Here is an 18,991-nt window from a genome sequence, read left to right as displayed (position 1 = left end):
CCTAACCCTAACCCCTAACCCTAACCCTAACCCTAACCCTAACCCTAACCCTAACCCTAACCCTAACCCTAACCCTAACCCTAACCCTAACCCTAACCCTAACCCTAACCCTAACCCTAACCCTAACCCTAACCCTAACCCTAACCCTAATCTTATTAATACAGATATTATATACAATCAATAAACTATATACTATATACAACTTGCTGTCTATTTCCGATAAATATAAAGTTACGTGAGGGCATTCTCCATCTGTCAAAAGCAGTCCTTCTCGAAAAGTGTCGAAGAGATATAAGGTATAACAAATGTCATTTTTGGCTAATGGCATCGTCGTTCGGGACGGGATATACATGGAATATTTACTCGTAGCATTAATTGAGTTTATAAAGTCTGAATACCAAAATCCAATGTCAGTAGTAAATTTGATAATAACCGCTTGGCTAAGCTACCCATGGAGACCAAGGGCAAGCAAGGTAGCTGATTATTAAGTTTATGTTCCTTACGCACTTGTTAGCCTAGCAAATTTCCCTCGATCCTTAAACAACGTTTTTGTGATTGTATAACGATGAATGGAAACCCTAGGAACATATATACATAACCACTTGAGCTTAACGTGATTAGGTGTCTGTTCCCGCTTTTGCTTACAGGTTCGCCGAGTTCAAAAAGCTAAAGCTAATCCCTACAAATAACTGCAATCTTAAATTTGTATATGAAAGACAAGAATGTGATTTAACAATACAATCAGGATTCAAAAAATAAGGAGAACGTCTAAAATGGCAGTAGAACGCCAAGGCGTTTACTCAATCAAGCAAATCTCAATATACCCATAATTGATTCGAGGACTTAGAACTTCTTATGCTTTTTTCTAATATAGTATTCTATGGGCAATGGTTTAAGCTTTGAATCACTAAAGTCATAGGCCTTTGTAGGCCTAATTTCAAACATCCAATCAACTAACTATAATTCACGATAGTATTGGACAATTGAGCCTATCGGAGGTCTTGAATGGGCTTTAGATACAGCACTCAGAGCTTAAGTAATTAATTCTGAATACAATTAACTGACTTAGTTTAAAAAGATTCGCTCAGTATCATCAGTCCCACCCAGAAATTTGAATCGAACTCCCTGATTTAAAAGTGCGAGAACGTCAACAAGACTCAGTTTGCAGGACATAGGTTAAGAATAGAATATGGACATGAATAAACTACGGGGTACTTTGTCGAAGATAAGATCTGGATCACTATCAGGCTCCTGGCTTGACATAGCTTGTGTCGCTTATTACACTCATGTGATATGCAGTCTGCTTACGCCCTCCACTTGCCTGATCTGAGTTTGGCATAGCTTGTATCGCTTATTGCACCCATGTAATATGCAGTGGTCCTCGATTATCAAATCCTCGAGTCTTAGTTGCCAAGCTTCAAATGACACATACAACTGCCGCGATTAGTGAAAATCACCGATTTTCAAGATTGAAAACGTCTCTTTGATGGCTGAGTTTGATCGCGAAATTAATGCAGATTCATTTCCCAAGCCCTCTACGTCTGTAATTAACTGACTGCGGGCCAAATCATGACGTCTATTACTCCGCCTGGCCAAAATCCTTGGTTAAGTGATCGAACTGGCTATAGTCAGGCCTTTATTTTCTTAAGGGTTTTGTGAACCTGGTTGTAATTGGTTATAACCCTGAAAACAACGTTGATGCACTTTTAAACTTTTCACAGTAAATCCACAGTAATCTTAATTTGGGTTTGGGAATGCGCGGGCGGTGTGACAGTATCCAACAAAATATCGGTAATTGAGTAGCCACACAAAGAGGCAGACCAAAATCGAGTCTTATAAAAGCATTACGCGACCAGTGTCAAGCGATCAACCACCGTGGTTACTTAGAGTAAACGACCAACACCATGGCGCCAAATCTATATCTTTTCTTTATGTTAGCCCTCGTCGCCTTCTCTGGATCTCCTGCAGCGGCATCAAATTCCAAGTTATGCTCGATTGCCGTGCTCTCCAAAGCGCTTCCTGAGAATGCAACTATTTTGTCCACCGACTTCATCTCACCCGGGCAATCACACGGCGAGGGCGCGGCTAATCCTGCATTTCCAACCAACCCTACTGATCTGCCAGCCACCTGTGCTGTACTGGTAAATGTGACCACCTCCGAGACGTCCTCCTATCGATTCGGACTGTTCTTACCCATTACCACCTGGAATGAACGCTATCTAACAGTCGGTAACGGCGGATTTTCGGGCGGCATCAACTGGCTTGACATGGGTGCTGGCGTGCGCTACGGCTTCGCAGTCGCATCCACTGATATGGGACACAACTCAACCATGACTGAAATTGCCTGGGGGCTGAGACAGCCTGAGAAACAGCTCGACTTTGGCTTCCGTGCGACCCATGGCACCACTGTCATCTCCAAGCAACTTACTGAGACTTTTTATGCATCCAAGATCAAGTATTCTTACTACTCCGGTTGTTCGACAGGTGGACGCCAGGGCCTCAAAGATGCGCAGCTCTTCCCGGATGATTTTGACGGCCTGCTCATCGGAGCTGCGGCATGGTGGACGACACACCTTCAGACGTGGACCGCCAAAGTGGGATTGTACAATTTGCCTCAAGAGGCTTCCAACCACATTGATGCCTCTCTATATCCCTCCATAGCTGCGGATATTGTTGCTCAGTGCGATGCATCAGATGGTGTCACTGATGGTATCATTAGCGCTCCCCACGAGTGTAGGCTCGATTTGGATCGTTTGCTTTGCAACACTACCAACACTTGTATTAGCCCAGAACAGGCGCAGACTGTACTGAACATACACTCGAACTACACCATAAACGGTCAATTTACGTTTCCAGGCTTGGAAATTGGATCTGAAAGCGAATGGAATGTGTTGTTATCTGGTCCGGAGCCCGCACCACTGGGTGTTCAGTACATCCAGAACATGTTGCTTGATGATCCCCAGTGGCCGTGGCAGAACTACACAGACTCCCTTGTTGCCTTGGCCGATGACGAGAACCCTGGAGATATCACTGCTGATGACTTCGCTGCTATGTCCCAGTATTTGTCAAACGGGGGTAAAGTGCTCATGTACCACGGAATGGCCGATGGGTTGATTCCAACTGGTAGCTCGACACACTTTTACGAGTCAGTCGCCCATGAAATTTCAGGACACAGCAATATCTCTGATTCGTTCCGATTATTCCTAGTACCGGGCCTCCATCATTGTGTTGGTACTTCAGTTGACGCACCTTGGTATTTCGCGGGCGCCAATCAAGCTGGTACTCTTGGAACCTCCATCCTCTCGGTGCCAGGATTTGCAGATTCGAAACATGACGCTTTGATGGCTCTCATGGAGTGGGTAGAGAATGGCAGGACTGTTGAGACTATTGTGGCCACCACATGGATCAATGTTACCGATTCGACGTCGGATGTTCTACGCCAGCGTCCACTCTGCCCATATCCCACACGTGCGAGCTTGAAGAATAGTGATATCATGAACTCCGCTGACGCATGGGTTTGTGAGTAGTTTTTGGGGTTCTCATTTGTATCTTGCACACATTGCTTCTATTGGTATACCGAGGTCACGTCTCCGGATGCCCGCCCAACACTATGCCATTAATCCAAGCTTCTTACATGTTTATAACTTCTTTTTCCTCTTGGCTCTCTTAGATAGTTAGACTTCAAAAATACAACTCTCTTTGACTGATTAGCTTCATATTTTCTTGAATCAGTTCTAGGGACAAAGACTCTTGTGTAGGCACCTTTCTACTTGTTACCCTACGTTTACGTAACAGAAGCCCCAGCAACGATCAGTATGGACGCATCATCCAAAACCGAGCTTGAGGCTATGAGCGAGTCCGTTTCACATGAACTTGGACAATTCTATGTTAACAATCTAATTATTGAACCGGTTCCTTCCCGGACGGCGATTCTCGGGAATACAAATGCTAGTCGGTCGGAGCTGGGTCCTGGTTATAAGTAAACGCCTGTAGAGGAGACGACGATGAGGATGAGAGAAAGTGATGGGCGGCAAGTTGGAGATGTTTGGAAAGGAGGTGAACGGATCTGTGAAGTTGAAGGATAGAAATCTCTTTGTCGAGGTTGTCGTTGGGAGAATCTTCATTTCTAGGTATTGCGCGAGAAGCTCGACATTTCTAGAAGGTTGCGAACAAGTTTGAAGAGTTGCCTTTGCGCGCAGCTACTTGATGGAATGGAATAGGATGATAGATAATCACTCTTAGTCTAATCGTTACAAAATTCGTTCTAACAATCTAATTCTTATATGAACCCATCATAATAATATATGTATTGAAAGGATAATACTTAAAATATAGATTTAACTCTTAATAGAAATTGAAGAATTTGATATTAAAGAATTTAAAATAAGAGTATAATTGAATAAGCGACTTTTTATTCCTTTATAGTCTTTTTCTAAATCTATATATATTTTAAAATTTCTTAGTATAAAGATAATAATAAGTCGAATATTAATTTGATTATTGATAACTATAATCGAAATATTACGTTTAGACTTTCGTGCTGAAAAGTTTTAAAGTTATTTAAAAAAAATTAATATTATATGAAAATCTTGTTAAATTTTATAGTAATCAATTAATTATAAAATATATATTCTCATTTTACAATATTTAATTTCTTTATAACTCTTAAAAATACAAAATTAAAATATATATAGATATATTGTATTATGTACTAAACCAGTTGAGAGTAATCTTATTCTTCAATTATTTTAGAATAATTGTATAATCTATATTTAGGATATTCTAGATTTTTATCTGTTTTCCTAGATGTTCGTCCTACTATATATCTCTAGGATAGAAACCCCGAGTAGAATGCGAGTGCTCAACTCTGAAATAAACTAATCTATTTAATAATATACTCTATTCGTATATAAACTACGTTATATAGACTAGATTAAAGTCTGAATTATAGTACGAGGGCGTGTTTTTAATAAATGTCGAACTGAAAATTAAACAAATTTCCTCATTAAAACTATACTTTATATTATATATATCATATATTTATATTTAATTTAAATATATATATATATTATCAATTAAATACTTATTATAAAGTTTTAAAACTTATAGTATATATATATAGAGTTTTAATTCATAATCTTTTAATATTAGAATTGATAATTTTTGAATTAAATTAATAATAAAGTTGTTTATAATAAAGGAGCAGGCCAGTAGAATATATATAATATTGACTATATAGATTGATTGTTTTAAGGTAAAATCTTACTACAAAGTAGAAGCGATATATATACAGTAGCTTAGCGTACGTGCTACAACTTTCAACAAAAGTTCTATATAGGAATTTAATTCTTAAAATAAAGATTGTTTTTTACAGAAATTTTAGATATCAAAAGTTCGATATAGATTTTGACTTAATTGAAAGTTTTAATAAGAAAACTAAAATCAAATTATTGAATTGCTTTAAAAATATATCATGATATGGAACTTCAAATATATAATATTATAAATTGATATAATATTGATTTCTAAAATAAATTAATTTTCATATAAAAAGGCATGGAAAAGTGCTCTGTGCACGGACCCGGCATTCAATTAAAACACGCCCTTGTAGTTTATTCAACTAAACATATAGCGGCACGGTTTCCTCTTTTGTATTTCGAGGGCTTCCAATTGCTCTAGTGAGGCACAGTCTTACCTGCATGCTCACCTGCATATGACTCTAACCTATTGAGGCACAGTCTTACCTGCATGCTTACCTGCATGTGACTCTGATCTATTGAGGCACAGTCTTGCCAGCAAGTAGCTTGTAATTGCTCCACTTTGTCCGTGACTTTTTGCTCTCGCATTCATAGCCACAACTTAAAAGAACAAACTCTTGCCCCAGCCAACAAAACATAGACACCAAAGTCACTCTTTATTCCACAGAACTTTAAACATCTTGTAAATTTTAACTTCACACTATTTCTCCATTCCTCGTCTCACCATCTTGCGCACTAAATCCCAAGCTCATCCCAAAAATCGAAAATGACAACTACATTCGATGTTTTGATTATCGGCGGTGGACCTGCTGGTCTTAGCACGGCAGCATCCATCGTTCGCCAGAGCCATCCCACCCTTATCATCGACTCTGGCAAATATCGTAACAAAGATAGTTATATGCATACCGTACCAACTTGGGACCACGCCAAGGCTGGTGACTTTCGTGCAGCCGCCAGAAAAGATTTCGAGCGCTACAATACTGTTCAAATCGAGGACGGCGAGGTTTCCACAGTCAATAAAACTGAAGCTGGACTTTTCCAGGCTACCTGCACAAACGGAAAGGTTTTTGAAGCCCACAAACTTGTATTGGCCACGGGTATTGTCGATGTTTTGCCCAAGATTGAGGGTTACGCCGAGTGTTGGGCTACTGGCATGTAAATAGCCCCTCACTTTCTCCCTTCAATACAAATCTACCATCTGATTTCATACTAAATCATTTTTATATAGCTTTCACTGTCTCTACTGTCACGGATGGGAAGAGAGAGACGTACCATCATCGGGTATTCTTGCCGAAGGAGAGATTGCCAATGTCGTTGTATCACTACATGTAGCACGACAAGCACTTCGACTCTCGAAAGAAACCACCATCTACACCCTTGGCAACGAAAAACTCGCTATTGATATCACTGCTGCTACTGCTACTGCACCAACAATGAAAGTTGATTCTAGACCAATTAAGAAGTTGACCAAGGGCTCCGAACGAGCAGAGGTTATTATCCACTTTGAGGATGGCACTACAAAGGTCGAAGGATATTTGGTACATAAACCTAAGACTGTACTTAGGGGTGATCTTGCACAGCAGCTTGGTCTTGACTTGACTCCGCAGAATACCATCAAGGTCAATCCACCCTTCAATCAGACTAGTGTCAAGGGTGTTTTTGCCGCCGGCGATGCTGCCAACCCTATGCAAACGGTCACACAAGCCATCTTCTCGGGTACCGTATGTGGTGGTGGGGCGCCACTACAGCTTCAGGCGGAAACGTATGGCCAGAAAGGTCTTTTCTAATCTCTGTAGCTTTGGGAAATAGTAATCTGCTACGAAGAATCGATGGAAATTTAGTGTATTGGCGATAGGATTGCAAAGTCACATAGTTATCCCGGCTTGATCTTGATAAATATTCTATGAATTACACTCTTTCTAGGTTCTTAATTTTCTATGTGTATTGAGAATTCGACATTTTGATGCACAGGTGATTACAAGCAATTTTTGACATATGAGTCCTGCAATGGTATAGATCTTCATCTAATTCACAAAATCACACACTTTACTGCCATTAGAAATCCCTAACCCAACCCACCACAGACTCTACCCTCCCCTTCATAATGGAAACCGGCATCAACTCTGCCTCTGCCATCCTCATCCTCAATACAACGTCAGCCGCCCAAGGAATACTTACCCAGAAGTACCATGACACCCACATCCAACCCACTCCCTTCCAAAAAAAGCTCACTCTCTGAGACTCTTCTCCCAGACCCTCCAGATCTACTGCACAAATTGCTCAAGTGTAATCATTAATGCTTGCCACATAAAAAATCGAAACACTTCGATTGTTAATTCGGAATTGCTGATGTTAGACGGCTAACACTTAGAGGGTATGATTGAGCGTGGAATACAGCGGATATAATGAAAGAGACCCAAAGCTGAATATATCATGAAATTAGGGTGCCATGGGGAATATGAATTAGATTGCCGAGAAAGCGGGCGTAATAATCCATTATTATAGTCATTAATAATACTGATAATACCTATGGTTCGAATCCCGTGGTCTATTATGAGGAGTAATCATTAAGCCTAAGGCGATTGCTCATGTCTTGTTACCGTTGTAATACTTAGCGCCATGTCATAGGTAAGGATTAGGCAAGTGGTATCGGTTGGGCGTGGAAGCATTGAGAGCAAGGTTTGATTGATTAAACAATGATCACAGTCTCTTCGGTGAGAGCTGGGCTGAATTGCTCTTTTGCTCCACTGTCGCACTGGAACAATCCTATTCTTTTAAATGTGGATTCTGATGAATCCTCGAGCTTGCGAAGAATAAGACCACGAGTTCTAGAGCCCCCAAGTGACATCTCACCAATGAAAAGGCAATGCAGTTTAACGCTGACATCAAGGTTATGCTTGTAGTCGAAATAGGGAGATAGTTTCGGGGCTTTGCTGAACTGGCGAACCGGTTCTAATGTAAACCAACGTTTCCAGGTGACCTCCATTAGGGGCGCATAAATTGTCAAATGCCCGCTTACAACAGCGCCGAATAGGTTGTTCCCCTTAAACTCTATTTCTGCCTCAAGAACTCTGGCATAGACGGGATCAAGCCTTTGTGTATAATCAAGTTTCCCATCAGTGTAGTGGTAGACCTGCTCATTATCCTCTATAGATGCCCAAGACCACGATGGCGCCCTATCAGAGCTAGCACATCTTTCTCCCTCATACTCCCTCCACCACAAAAGACCTTGCGGGAGATCTTTCAACCACAAACCAGCTAGATAGCGACCAGCTCCATGGTCCGTAAATTGCTGAGCTAGACCGGAGAGTGCAGGAAATATATCATCACGCTTAGTTATACTCCGAGTCATGATTTGGTTGACGACCTTATACCAAGTCTTGTATTTATCAGGTGGATATGAGTTCAAGCTAGCAAGATATGCGACTCTCTCGGTTTGTAACTTCATATTGCTGTCCATCTGCATACATTCACAGAACATCCCTGAGTTGCATTCCCACATGATTTCTCTTTTCCCAAAGTGTACCATACGAGGGGCTAGAATCTGCTCCTGCAATGTCCAAGCTCTTTTTGAAAGCGGTGAATCCTCATATCCATATATCGTAGGGAACATTGCGCAAAGTTGAGAGTGATCATCATAGTACCGCGCATAAATGGTAGTTGACTCGCTTTCAACAAAAGCTATAGGCTTTCCATCTTTGTGCCAGCCGCCTTGTAAAGGGTCGAGGAATCCGGCTTCAGAGTTGGCCGCCATATCAGCGCCTATGACCAGGTATGCATTCTGATAGATTGCCGCCATATTTCCCGACTCCTTCTCCCAATCCTCTGGGTCGTTTTGGATGATAAACAATGCATCGATCCAAAGATACCTTTGACCAAGGTCCTTCGTGACGGTCACAGCATCCTGGAAAGTCTTAGGTAGATCAAGGAAACGTATTACTTCCTCCATAGCATGAAGGTTTTCGCGTAAGGTTTTTATCGGCACTCCGCCTCCCCAACAATGACTGAGAGCAAGATATTGTCCACTCTTAGGCAGTTTGGTTTCAAGTCGAATCTGATCTGAGCCAGCGTGACCAACGTCCAAGAGGCGTTTCGGCAAAGCCACGCCGATACCTGTAGGAATGCACTCGGTATGCGTATCGCGACAAGTTCCAATCCAATCTTGAATGATCGCTGCATAGCTGGTCCTTCGTGGGCGTACATCGCGGCCAATGTATACCAGAGGCGATGAAGACTGCGTATGGCCAGACAATGTATAAAGAAAAATGCCAGATTCATCATTTCTCTTGTAGGACAAGCGTAGATTATTTCCGTCTTTATAAACGCAATACTCTTTAGTGAAAATAGATGGTCCAAATATCTGAAGCAGAGCAAGGTATAGAAGTCGACAGGTCTGACAGCTGCCGGTAGCCGACGTACATAGGAGCTCCAAAGATAGATCGCCATACGGAGCAATTAATTGAAGAATTTCGCAAGCTTGACATACTGAATCATGGGTTGGGACTGATGTAAAGCAGGGCAATGCATCACGCCGCGACACCATTAATTCGCCCATCTTAGCAGATAAAATCTTTCAGGTATAAAATCGTAAAGCGTATTTCAAAGTTTGTATACAATTTAAATGCTGACGTGTCTTTTTCACGAAGCTGACTCCCCTTGCATACTGCCTAATTTCCAATAAAATCAGTATACTAATAAAATCAGTATGTCAATAAAATTCTATATGACTAACAAATTCTAAGAAGACTATATTATAGTAGATTCAAGTCTGACTGGTTTATAAAATAAAGGGATTTACTATAGATGCCTCTATAATCACTAAAATCGCTTTAAGACGATCAAAACCTAAGCCTATCTACTCCACAGATAGTTTTCAAATGATTATTATAGTTTCTTAAAAGCAAACAAGATTCATACCCGATTATTTATTCTTCTCTATTATCCGTAGTTGTTATAACGACAAGGCGAAGACGGCTAGGGAATCCAGGGCTCCCTAAAGAATTGCGGGTCAACCTGAGTATATACCGTAATTACGGGATACATTGAAATAGACCTCTTGTATAGCTAAAAGAATAGTTTCCCAACTCGTAAGAAGAATACTGAAACGTCTTGATTCTACATTATACTAGTTGATTCATTACTACGCATGACTCTAACAGCGTATATCAGTACTTACTAAATAAAGTTAAGTAATTATTAGTTATCAAACTTTCAAGGTTCGTATAAACGAGTTTGACTTCTTTAATTGGGCTCTAACTTGCGCAGGGTTTTAATCGATCATATTCATATATATCTTCAATAAACAAAAAGCATTTTTTAATCTATCTCAAAATAACTCTATTCTTATAGTATAGTATATAGTTTATTAGTTACTCGACTATATTAATAAGTCGAATACTTTATAACTATACTTAAATTGTTATTTTTTCAGTATTTGAATTTGAAGGACTAGAAAGTTAAGTTGAATATTATTATATTATATAAGCTGAAGATCTGTATATTATATTATTCTCAGAACATATAAATATAAAATTCCTTCTAATTAATTATAACTTACTATCAATTTTAAAGCTTTACTCTTTCGATCGATAAGAGGAATAAATATACGTCAAATTATTCAATTGACTTATTATACTTACGAAAGAGTTTTATAATAGTTATTACTAGAAGAAGTATTTAAATAATAATGAAATACTACATAGTTGAATAGATCTTTCAATTTGAAAATTCAATCTTAATTTTTTTCTAATATTATAAAATCAAATTCTTAAAACGTTATTAAAACATTAAGAAGTATTACTTATAGTATTAATAAGGTAGAAACCGCCGGTATAATATCTTGGTGATATTTACCATTTATTTCTCCGTTACTTTCGTGCAGCCTTTAACTCCGTCTTATACCAAGTCTGCATCGCCCGGACATCATAGCTCATAGCTACTACATCAAAAATGTTCAGATGCTCGTTAGCTGAAAACCCATCGTTCGACAGCCGGCCAACCCATTTCCCATGCTTTCTAGCGGCAGCTACAATCTTGTTGATGGCGTCAACAAATACGGGCTCATCACCTTTGGCAGGAACATAGCCGAGGATAGAAAGCGCAAGGTCATTTGGCCCTATGAAAATCATGTCTTGAAGAAAGTTAGAAACATAACAAGAGGATTTGAAAGAGGGATAGTATTGAGCCACTTGCCGACACCAGGCACTGCGCAAATAGCATCAACATTCTCGACGCCTGTCTTGGTCTCGATTTGCAAACAAGTGATCAGAGTCTCATTGGCGGTTCTCACATAGGTTGAGATATCGATACCGAGCGCAAATCCCGGAAACGCCGAACCTTGTCCTCTCAAACCTTGAGGAGGGAAACTAGCATTTTGAACAACGGCCTTGGCGTCTTCGGCAGTGTTAACCATCGGCACGACAATTCCATGGGCACCAGCGTCTAAAGCACGTTTGATCAAATCCGCGTGAGTCATTCTGATACGAACAAGTGGAGAGACACCCTGAGAAGAAATAGCGACGATGGCATCATGCATAGAGTCGTCACTGATGTATCCATGCTCGCAGTCAATGATAATACCGTCAAGCCCTGTTGAAGCCAATATCTGGGCTGTACGAATAGACGGTAGGCCCAAAAAAGTCAGTATCGGTTTTGAGCCATCACGAAGGCAATTGAGGAGGCGTAGCCGCGGGTTTTGAATGATCGTCGTGATGGGTGATGGGAATGTCATCTCAAAAGAAAGAAAAAACTTTAATAATCAGGTCGACAATTTTAAGATATGTAGATTAGAGCGCTCGAGATTTGGGATCTGAATACGAGTGGTAAAAACGACAAGGAAAATTATGCTGGGCTTTAATATGACTGAAAGTGAACGCCAGCACGCTTCAAAGTCTGCGTGCCGGCAAAATCCTCATCGTTACCGTGCGATTCGGCGAAAACCTCGCTCGCCGGTCTCTTAAACCTTGCCGCCGGGCGGCGAAGTATTTCGCCAGCCAGAGCATGCACGTAGATTAATGCACTTACCAGCAAATCCCAGCTAAACTTCATCTTCCCTAGGTATGACTTGATATGAAATCATCGAGTCATTTGAATAATTCTTGCTAAGTTCATTGTCGTATCAAATTAAGAAGTATACTATTCTCGTCATCATATCCTGACTTTTTGTAGACATGTTGATACTATTAGGATTTGTTTTACCGATTTGCGCCAGATCATTTCTTGCTTTACAGTAATGTTACGGTTGTAGGGTATCACATGACGATCAATTGAACCTTAGACTCAGATGATTGTATTACCAACGGGAGAACCAGTGACGGCGGGTCAAGTGATCAATATATCATATCATGAATAGCTTCAGGTAGAGTCTAGGTCCAGGGATTCGAGAGAAACGAAGATCTTTTTAGGAAAAAAAGTTTCCTTGACATATGGAGACTCCTACTCAGTCTTAACTTACTTATTTAATTCAATGCACTATGATTATATCAATGAAATATTGTATTATTGATTTATTACATGTTAATAAATATTTTTCAGAAGTATATCAATGGAACCTGGAGAAGTATCATCAATATTTAAACTAAGAATCAGCATTGTTGTAATACGATAAAAGAATCGCAAGTAAAACGATGGGAATTCCATGAAAGCAAATTGAACTTTACCCTTCTATGATCTTAAATCGTCTCCTTATATCTTCAGCTGCTCTCTTTTCCTCTCCTTCTCTGAGCTAGTTTCCATACCTTCCATCCTGGCCTCCTCTATTCCATGCTGCTATAACCCTGGTATTCCAGCTCTTTGACACACGTTCCCCTTGATCCAACGATCAGATTGACGGAACATTGCATTGCATGCTACTTCTCATCGACAAATATCTTTCAATTCAAAACCTGCTATTGAAGTCTAGAGAGTTGTCACCTGATGTTAAGTCGGAAATTGGCTATCTAATACTTAGGCCTACATCACCGATGGTTACTTTATTGTCACTTTAATCACTTATCAATTTCTTTGAATGTCCATGTGAAAACACGTTTCTAGTACAAATTGATGAGAATAAAAATTCAGATACTAAAAAAAAACGACCTAACCTTCAACCCGTGCTGCAACTGACGTGTTTGTCCTAAATTCCAAATTCCTCAAAGGTCACTCCAATAATCGCATGATCTTTGTCTTCACACTTTGCGTTGCAGTGTGTGATATCCCAGCGTATGTCTAGCTTCAGCAATTGTAGACCCTCTAATAATCATGTCCCTGATACCGTCCTCGCTCTTCTCAATGCTCTTTGCAAGCGCAGCCACCTCAGAGGCTCGGTCTCGTGGCACTACAACAACGCCGTTCGCATCAGCTACCACAATATCACGGGAATTTACACGAATGTTGCCCACACCAATCGATTCATTGACACCTCCCACCTGGACCCTATCCTTTCCTGTTCTCATCCAGCGTCCGGTAGTGAAAAGTGGATAATTGTCACTGATGGCACGATCAACATCACGACACACACCATGAATTACGGTGCCTGCAATACTCCGCAGACCTGCATACTGTGTCATGATGTCTCCCCAGACAGTGCAATCCGTTCGACCACCGTTGTCAATGACCACGAAGTCACCTACGGCCACATCGTCTATGAAGTCACCCACGCTTCCGGGCGGGTCACTAGCAGGCACATAGCGTACTGTGAAAGCAGGCCCAACCGTGGTTTTCTTGTAGTTGGTCAGTGGCATTATATTGAATACCTGTCCTGAAATACCAAGCTTGTCAAGAGCATCCGAGACACCGGGAGTGTCAGAATCAGCGAATAATGCCACCAATCTCTGATCTTCAGCGATAGCTTTCTTGGGGTTCCCTCTAGGAATGCTAGGCTCTCCTGAGCTAAACTTAGTAGGCAGAGCTGCGATGGATTCAAATTGCTTGTCGTGCATGATCGCTGTTACTGAACGACCAGCACGAACTTCTTTAAGCATTTCATGCTGACGGCGCTCGATGCGTCCAGCGAGCTCTAGTACCTCTTCGATACGATCAGAAGGTACAAAAACCGTCCCACATTCATCGGCAATCACATAGTCGTCCTGATCTACTATGACACCTCTCATCTCCACGGGTCCGCCAGAATTAACTTGAATCAACCGATTGCGTGCACTGATCATTGTCACGCCACGGCCAAACACAGGATAACCAATATCACGACTTCCATTGATGTCTCTACTGTTGCCGTCAATAATAGAGCCACGAATATCCTTCATCTTAGCGGCATTGGCGATAATATCGCCCCAGGAGGAAATGCCATCTACCCCACCAGCAATAACGAGGATTCGATCATTTGTTGTGACAGCGTCTATCACTGGTGTGATAAGGTGGACAGTTGCTGGAGCACCTTCGATCTTGGGACCAAGTTGAATGGTACTAGCACGACCGACTATCTTTGGACAATCCCAGAGAGGTCGAAGCCCGTGAGTAGCTCCTCTCAAGCCAAGGAAATCCAAGGCATCAGACACCGTATTGGTGTCCAGTGCTGAGAGACGATCGAGTAGGTTACTGTTCATCGTGGCTGTATAATTAAGCTTTAGAAAAATAGATACAATGTTCTCAAGATGATTGAGCTGATACAGATAAGCTCAACTATCTATATTGTGAATCCACAAAGCAGTCATCAAATCGGTCATGACATCCGGCGCCATTATCGGCGCCGGCATATAATAACTAAATTCGACCCCCACTTTTCTCTCGGCCTGAATGCTAGTTGCCGCTCAAATCCTTAGTACACAAATTTCTTTCTGCGGCATGTGTTTATCTGTTACGTCGCCGGTTCCTAGGTTAGTAATACCACAGGGAATAATCATCTGGGCTCTAACAATATGGTTAGTACTAAGAAATGCTTTGCTACCAGGTAATGGTATGTGAAGTAATTTGTACAGAGATTTCGAGAGAATCAAAATTTATTCTCTCAGAATTTCATCAAATCTACCTCTGCCTGGAGGTGCGATCTCTAATACTTGGGGCTTAGAACGTTACGAATGATGACGGTGCAGACCAAGTAGATAATACATGTGGTGCTTGTATCAAACTAAGACCTTACGTTTTTACATGTACTTGTGTTCCTCGGGTAATCCCATGTGGTGAGTATGGTGTAGCCTAAAGAACGACACCACCCTCTGACCCCAAGGTCAGGGAAATTGTTATGTGACTCTCAGTGGTCGTAACACTACCTCTATATCTTCGTTAATCTTATACCGAGAAATGTCTTTCGATGTTCAGCCGGAAATCAGCAACGTGTGACGAAGAGATTGATATAATAACTAGAGAATCATAAACTCGGGAAGCTGACCAACGGATAACTACTGTACTGAACGGTAGAAAGTCTATGAAGATAACTGTAGGAGGACTTCAGGAGAGACAGTTATGTGATCGATGGGATTGGATAGCTTTTTATACATTCCTAGAAATAACTTCTCGAGAAACACCATTTATGAGAATAAAGGCCTATAAGAGCAAGGTTTAGTTTTCTTAGTTGTCACTCCGCTCTTCCAAATACTTCGAGTCTTAAACCACCCTTCACTCGTTATTGGTAAATCAATTGGGTACGAGCATCGTGAGATTCGTATAAAAAGCTCTCGCAAATTCGCACTACAATGTAACAAACTACATGTTCTAACTTTCTTAGCCTCTAATTCTAGTGACAAATTTCACTAGTTATAGCTAGCCGCCTCGCTTATCCAAAACCATTATTCGACCAAGTTTTAAAGACTATTGCACTCCTAGAACAGCTTTAAATGCCTCGGCGACTTTCTCTACATTATTTTCTGTCACTTCATCATTTTGAATTAGCAGTTGTAAAGGAACGACATCAGATTATAGCTTACGTCCGGTTACGGAAATTCTTCCTGAGGGTAGGAGATAGACATGGTGCTTCTCTCTCAGTACCGCTACTTCCGTATATGATAGCCCTGTCATTGAAAACATGCCTATCTGTGAATCTTGTTAGAATAATATCGCCATATATCTACAAAGTGTATCTTACATCCGTGAGTAGATATTGCCAAGAGCCTTTCACTTGTTTATGTAGGAGTGCTTCGTATAAGCTTTGGCGCATGCGCTTCATGCGATCGCTCATTGTTCTTAGATCTTGAAGCCATTGACTATACAAATTTGGATTTTCAAGAATCTCGGCAACGATTCTTGCCCCGTATGAAGGACAAGAAGTAATCTCTGCCCGAGATAGTTGGATGAGTGACGGTGTTACTTTAATCACGGTCTCGGGGCTCGTGGCAACGATGTGAAGAACTCCTACACGTTCCCCATACAAGCCAAAATTCTTTGAAAAAGACTGTGCGACGGCAAACTCCATGTTCGATTTATCGTAGAAGTGACTGATTGCCCATGAATCCTGATACACATCTCCCGTTGCAAAGCCCTGGCTGTGAGGAAAAACGTTAGATCCGTAGTGTATTATTCCGGGATGCATGGAAACTTACTATGCCAAATCGAAGATAGTGAACAATCCAAGCTCTTGGCAAAGTTCTGCGACGATCTGCCACTGACGTTTATCCAAATCCATTCCTGTAGGGTTGTGTGCGCACGCATGAAGTATTATGACGTCTCCGACACACGCTTCTTTGCGCAAAGTTGATATCATATTCTCGAAGTCAATTGTGTGGCTCTCTTTATCGTAATATGGATAGCTCTTTTGTTCGATCTCTGGATTGACGATTCTCCATATCTCTGTGTGATTAATCCAGCTCGGGTCAGAAATCCAGACTTTTCTAGGTTTTAGTCTAGTTGAAAGGAATAGAGCCGCAATGTGATTAGCTCCTGTGCCGGATACTGTCTGCATAGAGGCGATACGCTTCAGATCTCGAGTCGTGCCAAATACTAATTTTTGAGAACCGCGAAGAAGTCCGGTATGGCCTACAAGAGGGAGATGCTCGTGTAATACATTGGGGTCTGCATGTAGTTTAGCTTTCGCCTAAGAGCTAGAAGTCAGCGTAACGCACGAATGAAGCATTCACGATTAGAGCTTGTGGTACCTGCGTAACTGAAGGTAGAACCCATGGCTTTGCATTATGATCTCGATAAAATCCAGGGCAAAGGTCAACCTTTTTCTCGTCCTTATCGAGGGCGAATGCGGCCACAAGTGAGAAAGCTGCATCAGGCTGAGTGGGGGGTACGTTAGCAAGGTGTAGCATATTGTTATTTGTGTCCGTTAGGTTAGATGACAGCGATGTGATATATTAAATAGAGGTGTTTGGCTGAATGAAGAAACTAAAGAAAGTGGCTTCGAGATTTGGATATGCAGAAGTTAAGCGTAGCTCCTAATAAGACGGGGCGGACTGAGCTAACGGCAAAATACTTGGATTAAGCCGAACGAGAGCTCGGCTTTTTTCAAATCTGCCGAACAGACACCTCAAGTTTCGGCGGCACCGAGATTTTCCCACTCCTTATTCGAAATCCGGATAGTCAAGATCAAATTTCTATCCTATCTATGATGAAGCTCGCGGTTTACTTCTGAGTCATTTTTTTTTACTTTCTTTCTTACCACGATCTAACACGTGATTCATTACTGTTTTGATTTGAACCAGCCAAGCTGTAAATTCCTTTCCTCTCTAAATAATCATTGAGTCAATAGTAACAGGCATATAGATTTACATGCGATATGACATCTGCTCAAGCTCAGAGTGACTGGGTTGGTGATGTTCTACATGAACGTAGACAAATCTCGGTCGAGGGAGTTGAAATTGATGTTGCCATAACGCGTCGCGACGGAAGTGCGGCACCCATCATATTCCTGCACGGATTCGGTGGTAGCAAGGAAGACTACTTGGACATCGTTTTGCATGAATCGTTCAAAGATCGCCCGTTTGTCGCTTTTGACGCGCCTGGTTGCGGCGCAACAACTATTGGAGACTTTTCTAGAATGTCTATTCCATTTCTCGTCAAAGCTACACAAGCCATCCTTCAGGACCTCAGTATCCAGCACTTTCATTTAGTTGGTCACTCTATGGGGGGTCTAACCGCACTGGAACTGGCATCTTTTCATCCTCAGTCTGTGCTAAGTTTTGTCAACATCAAGGGCAATCTAAGCCCTGAAGACTGTTTCCTAAGCAGACAGATCTTTACTTGCGCTCACGAAGATCCGGAAAAATTTTTAATGAACTTCATCGAGCGAAATTCCCGTTCACCCTTCTTCTCTGCACCTTTTTATGCATCGAGTGTTAGACACAAAGTGAAGCCCGAAGCAGTCAGAGGCATATTTGAGTCCATGGTAAAACTTTCCGATAGTGGGAGCTTGTTAGGGAAATTTTTAGGATTACCTTGCCCTCGCGTTTTCATGTACGGCAATCAGTACAACAAACTCTCTTACTTGCCAGAACTAAAAGAGAGCAATGTGCAACTTGCTGAGATACCTCACTGCGGCCATTTTCCGATGTACTCAAATCCTGTCGCAATGTGGGACTACATATCCCAATTCTTCGCTCAGAATCGGAAATATGAAGCGCGAAGGATAAGATACGGTGCAAGTCCCAGTCTGACCTAGGTTTGAGAAGGTTATCGAACTGCCACATTCACCATTGAATAGTGTGATGGCTACGCGACCTCAGGCTCAGATGCCATCTGGCTGGACGATCAAGAAGAGAGAATCTGGCGTAAGTTTAAGCGTCAAAACTTATGGATTTAAAGCCTGAGGGAATTGAGGGACTTACGACGATTCAGCGAGGATGAGAGTCAGTATATGAAAAAAA

At 41.4% G+C, this 18,991-nt stretch overlaps 8 protein-coding genes across 8 annotated transcripts; 3 read left to right on the top strand and 5 right to left on the bottom strand.

The window, feature by feature from the left end:
- Nucleotides 1-1,904: 1,904 nt before the first annotated feature.
- Nucleotides 1,905-3,527, top strand: EAE98_009788 (uncharacterized protein; the record flags this gene model as incomplete). Its single annotated transcript, XM_038957409.1, has 1 exon — nt 1,905-3,527. One exon carries the CDS (start codon nt 1,905-1,907, stop codon nt 3,525-3,527), a length of 1,623 nt encoding a protein of 540 aa, XP_038806348.1.
- A 2,497-nt stretch (nt 3,528-6,024) lies between these two features.
- EAE98_009787 (uncharacterized protein) lies at nt 6,025-7,045 on the top strand (the record flags this gene model as incomplete). The annotated part of the gene is made up of 2 exons (XM_038957408.1): nt 6,025-6,413; nt 6,487-7,045. 2 exons carry the CDS (start codon nt 6,025-6,027, stop codon nt 7,043-7,045), a joined length of 948 nt encoding a protein of 315 aa, XP_038806347.1.
- Nucleotides 7,046-7,947: 902 nt separating this feature from the next.
- Nucleotides 7,948-9,801, bottom strand: EAE98_009786 (uncharacterized protein; the record flags this gene model as incomplete). The annotated part of the gene is made up of 1 exon (XM_038957407.1): nt 7,948-9,801. One exon carries the CDS (start codon nt 9,799-9,801, stop codon nt 7,948-7,950), a length of 1,854 nt encoding a protein of 617 aa, XP_038806346.1.
- Nucleotides 9,802-11,125: 1,324 nt separating this feature from the next.
- On the bottom strand, nt 11,126-11,988 carry EAE98_009785 (uncharacterized protein; the record flags this gene model as incomplete). The annotated part of the gene is made up of 2 exons (XM_038957406.1): nt 11,126-11,388; nt 11,457-11,988. The coding sequence occupies 2 exons, from the start codon at nt 11,986-11,988 to the stop codon at nt 11,126-11,128; spliced, it is 795 nt and encodes a 264-aa protein (XP_038806345.1).
- A 122-nt stretch (nt 11,989-12,110) lies between these two features.
- On the bottom strand, nt 12,111-12,305 carry EAE98_009784 (uncharacterized protein; the record flags this gene model as incomplete). Its single annotated transcript, XM_038957405.1, has 1 exon — nt 12,111-12,305. One exon carries the CDS (start codon nt 12,303-12,305, stop codon nt 12,111-12,113), a length of 195 nt encoding a protein of 64 aa, XP_038806344.1.
- Nucleotides 12,306-13,423: 1,118 nt separating this feature from the next.
- Nucleotides 13,424-14,797, bottom strand: EAE98_009783 (uncharacterized protein; the record flags this gene model as incomplete). Its single annotated transcript, XM_038957404.1, has 1 exon — nt 13,424-14,797. The coding sequence occupies one exon, from the start codon at nt 14,795-14,797 to the stop codon at nt 13,424-13,426; it is 1,374 nt and encodes a 457-aa protein (XP_038806343.1).
- A 1,201-nt stretch (nt 14,798-15,998) lies between these two features.
- EAE98_009782 (uncharacterized protein) lies at nt 15,999-17,437 on the bottom strand (the record flags this gene model as incomplete). The annotated part of the gene is made up of 5 exons (XM_038957403.1): nt 15,999-16,060; nt 16,115-16,220; nt 16,273-16,669; nt 16,727-17,217; nt 17,279-17,437. 5 exons carry the CDS (start codon nt 17,435-17,437, stop codon nt 15,999-16,001), a joined length of 1,215 nt encoding a protein of 404 aa, XP_038806342.1.
- A 467-nt stretch (nt 17,438-17,904) lies between these two features.
- Nucleotides 17,905-18,786, top strand: EAE98_009781 (uncharacterized protein; the record flags this gene model as incomplete). The annotated part of the gene is made up of 1 exon (XM_038957402.1): nt 17,905-18,786. One exon carries the CDS (start codon nt 17,905-17,907, stop codon nt 18,784-18,786), a length of 882 nt encoding a protein of 293 aa, XP_038806341.1.
- Between the last annotated feature and the right edge of the window lie 205 nt (nt 18,787-18,991).

The sequence above is a fragment of the Botrytis deweyae genome, assembly GCF_014898535.1.
Source record: "Botrytis deweyae strain B1 chromosome Unknown BDEW_030, whole genome shotgun sequence".
Lineage (NCBI taxonomy): Eukaryota > Fungi > Ascomycota > Leotiomycetes > Helotiales > Sclerotiniaceae > Botrytis > Botrytis deweyae.
Note: the sequence above shows the minus strand (reverse complement) of the source record. Positions and strands in the feature narration are given on the sequence as shown.